Source organism: Eurytemora carolleeae, unplaced genomic scaffold (genome assembly GCF_000591075.1).
Source record: "Eurytemora carolleeae unplaced genomic scaffold, Eaff_2.0 scaffold542, whole genome shotgun sequence".
Taxonomy (NCBI): Eukaryota; Metazoa; Arthropoda; class Copepoda; order Calanoida; family Temoridae; genus Eurytemora; species Eurytemora carolleeae.
Genome location: NW_019396535.1, coordinates 92,819 through 104,548, shown reverse-complemented (window position 1 = coordinate 104,548; position 11,730 = coordinate 92,819). Strand labels below are relative to the sequence as shown.

At 32.2% G+C, this 11,730-nt stretch overlaps 1 protein-coding gene across 1 annotated transcript; it reads left to right on the top strand.

The window, feature by feature from the left end:
- Window positions 1-8,369: 8,369 nt before the first annotated feature.
- On the top strand, window positions 8,370-11,665 carry LOC111705012 (uncharacterized). The gene is made up of 7 exons (XM_023477438.1): window positions 8,370-8,397; window positions 8,635-8,960; window positions 9,255-9,698; window positions 10,854-10,936; window positions 11,189-11,278; window positions 11,521-11,582; window positions 11,634-11,665. Exons 1-7 carry the CDS (start codon window positions 8,370-8,372, stop codon window positions 11,663-11,665), a joined length of 1,065 nt encoding a protein of 354 aa, XP_023333206.1.
- The last annotated feature ends 65 nt before the right edge of the window (window positions 11,666-11,730 follow it).

The window sequence follows — 11,730 nt, the reverse complement described above, 5'->3', positions numbered from 1 at the left end:
TTTAAGCAATCTTTTTTGATGCTGTTATTTAAACAATCAGAGGCCAAATTCAAAACCGGTTTTTGGAGGATTTGAAACGTGGCTTAATTTCATTAAATTTGGACACCGTTATAAGTTGAAAATAAGCTTATTGAAAAAGGTCGGTTAAAGGTGTCTCGGTGTAAATTGTTAAATTCTTTGTTCTTTAGACTATTAATTTTTATAACATTTAATCGTTTTCCTATTCTAAAGCTTTATGGGACCCACCCAAGGAGTATGAAATAGAAGGGAGATATAACTGACGCGGCCCGCCCTACCATATGATTTATACATGCTTTGGAGACGGTACTTCATTTGTATAAGAAATATTTGTCTGATGTACAATTACCGCGTATACAATAACCTATTCTGAATATTTCTTATTCAAATTAAGTACCGTCTGCTAAGCATATGCATAATCATATGATAGTGCGGGCCGCGTCATTTGTATCTCCCTTTTATGGTCCCACTGTATTTTTTTTTATAAAAATTCTACTGATTAAAGTTTAATCGAAAAGAGTCAAAATTTGACAATTTTCCTGTGTTAAAAATAAGACACTCATTTCCTTTAAGAAAATATGTGAATTTTTAGAATCAAAAAATTATATAATATTTTATTTATCATTTTTAACATTTTGATTTTTTTTAGGTGTTTCTAGGTTTAAAAACTTTATTTTCCAGCCTGTGGGTAAAACCTCATGTGAAGAAATAAGCAGGGTTTCTATAGGTCAGTTAATTCATTAAAGGGAGTGTTTGTGAAAAATGAAAGGAGTGTAGTGGATCCATACAGTTCACAGAATTGCGTTATTCCACTCAGATCGTAAATAGTTGAATTACTTTGTACTATTGTACTATTGTACTATTGTACTATTGTACTATTGTACTATTGTACTATTGTACTATTGTACTATTGTACTAATGTACTATTGTACTATTGTACTACTATTGTACTACTATTATACTATTGTTATATAATACTATAGTGGTAGGCGATTATATAAATACAATGAAGACAAATTTTTAATGTTAGTTTTGCAGATTGTTAACCTTTCTTATTTGAGAGCTTCTCTTGACTTCTAAACATCTTGATATAAATCAAAATTGAAATCAAAAATCGTCTTCCTTAAATTGATATATTAACAACGACGACTGAATTGTAGAATACCTGAACGGGAAGGATGAAGAAGAAATGGTTCACTGGTTGGTCAGAATCTCCAGCAATCATGTAATCATATTTTTTACTTAAAGGGACTTAATTGTAAAATTAAGAGACTGTAGACTTAATTGCAACTGACTCTGCATTTATTGAGGGGCAGGATATCATCGTTTTTCTCTTTTAAAAAGATTTTAATCCACAATTTACTTGCAGAGAGAAATGCATGATTGAAAATAACTATTTTTTACTAGAATAACCATTGTAACTCCGTCATTTTTGCTAAAACAAAGTTTTCATAGGGTACCAATGTTAATCGGACATAAATCTAGGGCAACGCAAATTCTTTATGTGATAATTAGAAAAATCTTATACTAAAAAAGAAAATATGCCTTTTTAATAAGGAACATTTTCCATGGAATATTTTCAATATCAATTTATAACAAAATAATTCAATAATAGATCAATTGGTTTCTATCAAAACAATTATTTCTTCATCAGAAATAATAAGTAATATCAATTGAAATAATATAAACTCAGTAAATCAATAGAAATTAAACATTTTATTCTATTTTCAGGTCGGACTGAAGAGGAATGTTTGGATTATCATATTTTGAATTCTTAACAATCATTCAATATAGATATTGGATAAAATATAATTAAACGTTAAACCCTAGTCCTGCTGGGGTACTTGAAAACCAGGATAAACCCCACCTCACCCCCTCTAAATCCCATGTTATGATGTCCAAATATGCTCCAATTTAAGAATCTGCAAAAAAATTGCAAATCTGTTAAAAAAAAAACTTTTTTGGGGGCAAAATCCAGTTATATATATATAGTAAAAATGTTTCAAAAGCAAAGGCCCAAAAAATGATAAAATATACATTTTTGAAAAGCCCAAAAAACTAAAAATGTGTAAATTTCATTTGACGAGGTGTATGCAAAGAATTTGCATACAATTTCTTTGCATAACCTGTGCAATTCGTTTTCTTTATCATGTCCAATAAGCTCAAAATTATCAAAATCTGACAACTAAAAGTAGGTCAAAACAAAAATTTAGTTTGTTACAACAAAAAGTAGTCATTTAGGCAGTGTGCCTGAGGACTCAGGCAGTTAGTATAAAAGCCTAGTTTAAGCCTAAAAAGAGATCTATGAGTATTTAGGAAAAGTCAAAAAATTTCAACAGCCCCAGACCAATACTTTTGAGTTATGTGAATAAAAAAAACTACAGGGGGGTCAAATTAATAAGCGATTATATTAATACAATGAAGACAACTTTCGTATTATAAGTTTTGATTGTAAACAAGCTTTTTACGAATTACAAGTTTACAAATAATCAAAGAGAATCTTTAATAATTGACAGCTTCACTTGATATGTTTATGTGTATCCATGCTGTTTAATAGCTTGATATAAATCATGATTGATATTTTATATAATCGTCTACCACAAAAATGAAAATGAGAAAACTTAACGGAACTTAGTTTAAATTTTCTGGTCCCTTTATCTTTGCAATCTGTAAAGGCCTTTAATTTTTCAAACTATTTGATCTTGTATGAATTCAGCTTGAGATGTCAAATGTCTCAGGCATTGGGTTGCGAAGATATAGGGGATTAAAAAGCTTATATAACAAACTTTATTAACAGATATAGTTTATAAAAGAAAAATTTTGGATTTGGCGTCCATAACCCATGTCGAAACTCTTGAGCAACCTCTTGCAAAAGTTAAAAATCCAAAATGGTTTCGCTTCAGAGAGATTGAAATCCGACAGAAGATGTTACCAGCATTAAATGCACTACTGGCGAACAGAGCTTATAAGTAAGTACATTGGTAAAGGGACCGTAACGTAAATTTAATTGACCCTCCATTTCTAAAATTGAATGTCCAATCCGCAACGGTTCCCTTTAAATCGTTGTCTGATAATTGATGACGGAAAAATCCTTATTTTAGTTGCTAAAAATTGAGTTACGGGAAACTCGATTGTTCACTGTGGGCGTGAAAAGGTTAAAAGGGTGCCATTGTGAATCCGACTACTGTTGAAATAACGGCTCTAGTCCTAGTTTTAAGAAGACTTGCATCAGTGAGAAGTTGAGAACATTAAAATTGTGGGAAAGGAAGACGACTTTTAGACTCAGCTTAACGTCAGGCACGGCAATAGTAAAGTGTAAACACTAAACAGATTTAATAAGCGATTTTAAAGCGATTTTAAAAGTAAAAAAACGATTTGCTTTGTATCAACATTAAATACGTTTCATTATTGCTTTAATGTCGTCTTTATATTCCACCGTTTTCTGGTTCTATCTGTATAAAAACCTTAAAGCTTTGATTTGTTCTTAATCTATAAATAAATTTGGCTTGTCTGTCTGTTTGTTTATCTGTTTGTTTGTTTGTATCCAATAAACGTCAAAACGGCTGAACCGATCCGATCGGGCCCAAATTTGTTGTGGGACATCACGTGATCACAGGGAAGGTTTATGAATGATAAAAATAAAAAATATGTTGTAAAGGTTTTTAATTTAAAAAAAAAAATTCTAGAAAATCCGCGAATTTTTTTTTTTAAATCCGCAAAAAAATTTGCTTCTTTGTTTTTAAATGTAAACAAAAAGAACATGTTCACAATTTAAATAGAAGATGGGCGCGAAGCGCCTTGAATTTCTAGTTTACTGTATAAAAGCACACATGAAGAATACTTAGAATAAAACAAAATATGTTTTGTGTCTAAACATTAACCAGCAAACTAACTATAAGAATAACTTTTTAATTGGCTTTCAATAACTGCAGTATTTTATATATTGATGCTTTGATGGCTTCTAATAATTTTCAATGCCCAGAAAAGAAAAAAAACGTATACATTTAGAGCGATTAAAACAACATTGATCTTTAAACAAATTTTCTAGAATCATTAAACTATCTTTTAAAGTCACTTTCATATTACAAAAAATAATAATAATAATGCTTTAAATTTATTTTAGGCGAGCGAAGTTTCTTTTAAATATCCCAGAAACAGTTTTCATCGACTGTCGGGTGAGTAATTTTATTTTGAAAAAAAGACATGTTAATTTTTCATTAGCTTCCACAAAAATATTCATTTTTCAAAAACTATTCAAATTTTTGAGTTTTACAAGTGGCAATTGATGTAAAACGATCGTTTTGTTTCAGGCCAAAAATTGTTGTGGCAACCAATATAGCCCCAGGGGGAAGGGTATGGATTAGACCGAAATATATTTTCAATAAATGTGGAACTAACATCTACTTTTTTACTCTACAGAGGTTTGGTCCATCACCATCACTGAATTTTAAAATTAAGTGTTACAGGAGAAAATATTTAAAAGCCTCTAAAAGTAGAGGTTTTGGGAATATTTCCCCCCCATTCTAAAAAAATATAAAAATAGAAATGAAAGGAAAAGGAAAGGAAAGGATAAGGAAAATTACATATTTATGTTTACACTATATTTAATTTAAATTGGTGGTGGATTGTTAGTATTTTTTTTAAAGATGAACTAACAACTTTTAGAAATAAAAATTATAGATTTATTTGTAATGTTCAAAGAAAAAGTAAAAAAACTTTATGGAGTGTGAAAGAGATATAGGTTTTAGATAAAATATTTAAAAAGTTTAATTTTAATTTTAATTTTATTTTCTTGGAATTTTTCTTTTTGAATGATTTAATTTTTAATGTTCATCCCTTTCTGGAATGTCGAAGCTAACTTTTTATCACTCAAGATTCAAGAATGATCAAAGGCCCCGAAATTATAAAAACTGTGCGTGATCGTAAAAAGTAAAAAATTAAAACTTAAAGTTTGTCTAAAATATCTTCTTGATACATTTAAAACGACTTTTTTGTTTGTTAACAAGCTTTTTGGAATAAAGTTTCCAAGTAATCAAAGAGAAGCTTTTCTAATTGACATCTTCTTGAAAGTCGTCTTTATTGTATTGATATAATTGGGTACCACCGTATTATAAATTCTGAGTGTTATTTTTATTTAAATAAATTATTTTATAGGATGATTCTATTTTGGATGTTCATCCGTACTTAGCTCGACCCTATCCTATTCCTACCGAAGAACGAATACTTTTAATTAACAGGTTTATATTCATATTTTGTATACAAACTCATGTACGTCTAAATCTAGGTTTCGGCGGAGATCTTCAAGTTCAAATTAATCTTAAGATCAATTAAATGAGGAGATCATGTATTGATGTATTATATTTAAATTAAAAGCATTATGTGGCTCGGATGAGAAGATTACGGCTCGTATTTAGAAATAATGTGGCTGGAACCTCTTTCATTCCATTATTCTTTTTTTGTAAAAATGAATTTGTATTGTTTTTTTTCAGGTATGCTTTGCTATGTAGATCATGGTCGTCTGCACGCTTGGATCCAAAACTTGANTTTTGCGGGGCATTTGCGCACAACAGAGAATGGCAAATCCCTAGAAAATTACTGTCAGTTTTAGCCATATAAAGAAATCATCTTTTTTAACTGCTTTTTTATCATTGGATTCAAGTTTAAAAAAATAAAATTTTTGCATTTTTTTAACGGATTCACATTTTTGACTCAAATGGCCCATGAATATGGATCGGCACTTTTATCCTCTGTAATTTTCAGCAATATTTTAATGAATGTATTTTTCAGTACACCTCAATTCCAATGAGCTTCCAAGTACACAATTCAACGTAAGTAAAAATATTTGAAATTTTTTACGCTAAAATTGATCAAAATCAATTGTGCTCATTATGAATCTTTATTCAAAATTCCATTTTCGGATAATTTTTATTGTACATTGTTGATATAAAAAGAAAATAATTTTCGATTTTTTGTCCGAGGATTTTTAGATATCTCATTCTTTTAATTATTTACAAAGTTAAATTAGTTTTAAAACCATTAATTTTAGGCAAAGTTGTAGACAACTCGGAGAATTCACTTTTGCCAGTTTGCCAGTTTGTTCAGCAGTTACCAAGGTAACCTGCCAGTTTGTTAAGCAGTTCAGCAATTACCAAGGTAACCTGCCAGTTTTTTAAGTAGTTACTAAGGTAACCTGCCAGTTTGTTCAGCAGTTATCATGGTAACCTGTCAGTTTGTTTAGTAGTTACTAAGGTAACCTGCCAGTTTGTTAAGTAGTTACTAAGGTAACCTGCCAGTTTGTTCAGTAGTTACAAAGGTAACCTCCCATGTTGTTCAGTAGTTACCAAGGTAACCTGCCAGTTTGTTAAGTAGTTACTAAGGTAACCTGCCAGTTTTTTAAGTAGTTACCGAGGTAACCTGCCAGTTTGTTCAGCAGTTACCAAGGTAACCTGCCATTTTGTTCAGTAGTTACTAAGGTAACCTGCCAGTTTTTTAAGTAGTTACTAAGGTAACCTGCCAGTTTGTTCAGTAGTTACCAAGGTAACCTGCCAGTTTGTTCAGTAGTTACGAAGGTAACCTCCCATGTTGTTCAGTAGTTACCAAGGTAACCTGCCAGTTTGTTAAGTAGTTACTTAGGTAACCTGTCAGTTTGTTCAGTAGTTACTAAGGTAACCTGCCAGTTTGTTCAGCAGTTACCAAGGTAACCTGTCAGTTTGTTTCCATCTCACTGGGGTTCTTGAAATCCTTGGCCACCAGGTGGTCTCTCATCTCCACAGGTAACCTCTCGAGGAACAAGCCTAGGAACAGGCTTCCAGGAACTTCATCTTCAGGGAGTAATGCCAGCATGGCGTCCATCAGGGCTGTGGGGCGGCGGTCACCCAAAGCAGGATGATGAATGACCTTAGAAACCCTCTGCCAGCGAGATAAGGTGTAAGAGGACACCAGCTTGGCCTTCAAATCTTCGTAGGGTGTAGAGGAAGAAGCAGAGGAACTGAGTATTAGGCCACGTACTGAAACCATGATATTCTGCGGAAGTTTCTGCACTACATGGTCGAACTTCGTTCTTGATTGAGTCACTTGAGCGTTACGGAACACAGATTCAGCATGGATAAACCAGAGGTCAGGATTGTCAGACCAGAAATCCGGAAGCTTGACGGCCACCTTCGTGACGTAGTGGGCAGCGGGAGCTGGAAGGTTTCCGTCATTCTCACTCATGTTACTTGATCACGTATAAATGTCTAAAGTACACTCGTTCTCCTTCGTGTTCACGATATTCCTTTTATTCAGTGATTGCAATTACAGGCAAAACTGAGAATAATAAGGAAATTAAACTTAAAACCAATAGAATTTATCGTCGGGGTCACCAATATGGAGGACGTAGCGTCGGTCTCCAAATAACGCAAGGAGTCTTTCTTCAGTATATATTTGATTCTAAGATAACAAAATAAGTCTATAGATATCGGTCGGAATCACATGAGTAGAACTTGAGAGAAAGCAGCGTAGAATTCTTCAGCTCTCTTCTTTGTTCCTGGCTTTGCTGTAAGGAGGCCGCTGGGTCTCGTCTTCCACAGTGTATTACATTAGATACAACAAATATCTAAAAATGTGAAGTGTATTACATTAGATACAACAAATATCTAAAAATGTGAAATGTATCACATTAGATACAACAAATATCTAAAACTAACAAATATCTAAAAATAACAAATATCTAAAAATGTATTTTCAGGAGTTTGGTAAATCTGTTTATTACCATCTGGTCCTTGAAGATGTGAGTCTAACTAAAGGATGTAAACCTCCACCAAAACATATTTTAGAGGTTAGAAAACAGATTTTTGAGGTTAGAAACAGATTTTAGAGGTTAGAAACAGATTTTAGAGGTTAGAAAACAGATTTTAGAGGTTAGAGGCAGATTTTAGAGGTTAGAAAACAGATTTTAGAGGTTAGAGACAGATTATAGAGGTTAGAAAACAGATTTTAGAGGTTAGAAAAAACAGATTTTAGAGGTTAGAATGATTTTAGAGGTTAGAATGATTTTAGAGGTTAGAAACAGATTTTAAAGGTTTGAAAACAGATTTTAGAGGTTAGAAACAGATTTTAGAGGTTAGAAACAGATTTTAGGGGTTAGAAAACAGATGTTAGAGGATAGAAAACAGATTTTAGAGGTTAGAAAACAGATTCAAATAATATCATATTACAGTGAAAAAAACTTTGAAATAGGAAGACGACTTTTGTTTTCCTTAAAATAGTCCACAGTACATTTTTTAATGTAAAACAGACCCATTTGATTGAATAAATGTATAGTCAAACTATTTGCTTTGTGATAACATTAAATATAAATAAGGATTTCTATAATGTCGTCTTCCTATACTACAGATATAGGTTTATCACTGTATTACTGTAAGACCCACCAAACTGTGAATTAGAAAGACGACTTTTATAATATAATTTATGTATTTGATGTAGCCATGAAGAGAATGATTTTTTCACGAACTTTATAAATCAAGTTAACGAGTGAAATAGGTCTATATGTAACCATTGCTAAGTTACCCAAGAAACATTTTAACATTTAGAATTTTATTCTTTTAATATTTTTCTCTCATTTTCTTTTGATTTCAGTCTGGTACAGTTCCTTTACCTGTATTATCAAGGTTGTTGTTGCTACCCTGGCACAGTTCCTTTACCTGTATTATCAAGGTTGTTGTTGCTACCCTGGCACAATTCCTTTACCTGTATTATCAAGGTTGTTGTTGCTACCCTGGCACAGTTCCTTTACCTGTATTATTAAGGTTATTGTTGCTACCCTGGCACAGTTCCTTTATCTGTATTATCAAGGTTGTTATTGCTACCCTGGCACAGTTCCTTTACCTGTATTATCAAGGTTGTTGTTGCTACCCTGGCACAGTCCTCTTACCTGTATTATCAAGGTTGTTGTTGCTACCCTGGTACAGTTTCTTTACCTGTATTATCAAGGTTGTTGTTGCTACCCTTGCACAATTCCTTTACCTGTATCAAGGTTGTTGTTTCTACACTGGTACAGTCCCCTTACCTGTATTATACAAGGTTGTTGTTGCTACCTGGTACAAGTCCTTTACCTGTATTATCAAGGTTGTTGTTGCTACCCTGGTACAGTCCCCTTACCTGTATTATACAAGGTTGTTGTTGCTACCTGGTACAGTTCCTTTACCTGTATTATCAAGGTTGTTGTTGCTACTCTGGTACAGTTCCATTACCTGTAGTATACAAGGTTGTTGTTGCTTCCTTGGTACAGTTCCTTTACCTGTGTTATACAAGGTTGTTGTTGCTACCCTGGTACAGTTCCTTTACCTGTGTTATACAAGGTTGTTGTTGCTACCCTGGCACAGTTCCTTTACCTGTATTATCAAGGTTGTTTTTGCTACCCTGGCACAGTTCCTTTACCTGTATTATCAAGGTTGTTGTTGCTACCCTGGTACAGTTCCTTTACCTGTATTATACAAGGTTGTTGTTGCTACCCTGGCACAGGTCCTTTACCTGTATTAACCAAGGTTGTTGTTGCTACCCTGGTACAGTTCCTTTACCTGTGTTATACAAGGTTGTTGTTGCTACCCTGGCACAGTTCCTTTACCTGTATTATCAAGGTTGTTGTTGCTACCCTGGCACAGTTCCATGCAGTTACCATTGCCTGGAAGCAATCTATTGAGGTAAAATCTAAAGGGATGGTTCATGAATTTGAAAATTGACATTTATGGAATACATGGGTAAACCAATGTTACCACTGAAAAATGTCTCTATAGCGTACTAAAGTACAAGAATGAATAATTTATATCTGTCTAAAATAGCGTAGAACTCATGAAAATCATCCTCTAGTAAAAGTAAAGTAAAAAATTATTTATTTATGAAATATAACAAAAACATACAAAATTTAGCTATACCTAGAGAAGTTGCTTTAAAGAAAGTGGAGAAAATGGAGAAACCAGATCGAGTTATATTCTCTATCTCATTAAATCCCCAGCTGCCTTGTATCTCCTCCATCATACAGAAACATTGGAGAACCATGGTCCAGGATCCTTGGATGAAGGAGGTTTTTCAAAATCCACCTATGGTTACCTATAGGAGACCTCCTAATCTCAGGGATAAACTCATCCNACATACAAAAAAATGTGTTTCAGGAGAAAATATTTAAAAACCTCTAAAAGTAGAGGTTGTGGGAATATTTCCCCCCAATTCTAAAAAATATAAAAATATAAATAATAGGAAAAGGAAAGGAAAGGATAAGGAAAATTACATATTTATGTTTACACTATATTTAATTTAAATTGGTGGTGGATTGTTAGTATTTTTTTTAAAGATGAACTAACAACTTTTAGAAATAAAAATTATAGATTTATTTGTAATGTTCAAAGAAAAAGTAAAAAAACTTTATGGAGTGTGAAAGAGATATAGGTTTTAGATAAAATATTTAAAAAGTTTAATTTTAATTTTAATTTTATTTTCTTGGAATTTTTCTTTTTGAATGATTTAATTTTTAATGTTCATCCCTTTCTGGAATGTCGAAGCTAACTTTTTATCACTCAAGATTCAAGAATGATCAAAGGCCCCGAAATTATAAAAACTGTGCGTGATCGTAAAAAGTAAAAAATTAAAACTTAAAGTTTGTCTAAAATATCTTCTTGATACATTTAAAACGACTTTTTTGTTTGTTAACAAGCTTTTTGGAATAAAGTTTCCAAGTAATCAAAGAGAAGCTTTTCTAATTGACATCTTCTTGAAAGTCGTCTTTATTGTATTGATATAATTGGGTACCACCGTATTATAAATTCTGAGTGTTATTTTTATTTAAATAAATTATTTTATAGGATGATTCTATTTTGGATGTTCATCCGTACTTAGCTCGACCCTATCCTATTCCTACCGAAGAACGAATACTTTTAATTAACAGGTTTATATTCATATTTTGTATACAAACTCATGTACGTCTAAATCTAGGTTTCGGCGGAGATCTTCAAGTTCAAATTAATCTTAAGATCAATTAAATGAGGAGATCATGTATTGATGTATTATATTTAAATTAAAAGCATTATGTGGCTCGGATGAGAAGATTACGGCTCGTATTTAGAAATAATGTGGCTGGAACCTCTTTCATTCCATTATTCTTTTTTTGTAAAAATGAATTTGTATTGTTTTTTTTCAGGTATGCTTTGCTATGTAGATCATGGTCGTCTGCACGCTTGGATCCAAAACTTGAGAAGAAACTGAATTTACTGAAAACATATTCACAAAGGTCAGCTTCTTTAGAAAGAGTCATCGTTGTATGCAAAGATGCTAACCTTATATAAAGACTAGGATTAAAGAGCGCTTCGCGCCCATCTTTTGTTTCAATTTTAAAGATGCTCTCTTTGTCAACAGTATAATAAAAAATCGTGGATATTCAAAATTTAATGACAATCAAATTTTGTTGGAGGCAATATCAATACAATGAAGACGACTTTTGATTTCAATTTTGATTTTGAATTTAACTTTTAGAGTCGATGATGAAACACAAATCGTGGCTGATTTCTCAAACCCCACAGGAACAGTTGGTCTAGGTAAAAACGTTGTTTGAAATAAAATTTTTTTTTATTTTTTCCATTTTTCAGGATTGGTTCATCCCGAAGATTTGTTTTATTAGTTATTTGTTAATTTCAAAAAATTAAATGAGCCGAAATATATATCTATCTATTCTTAATGAGCAGC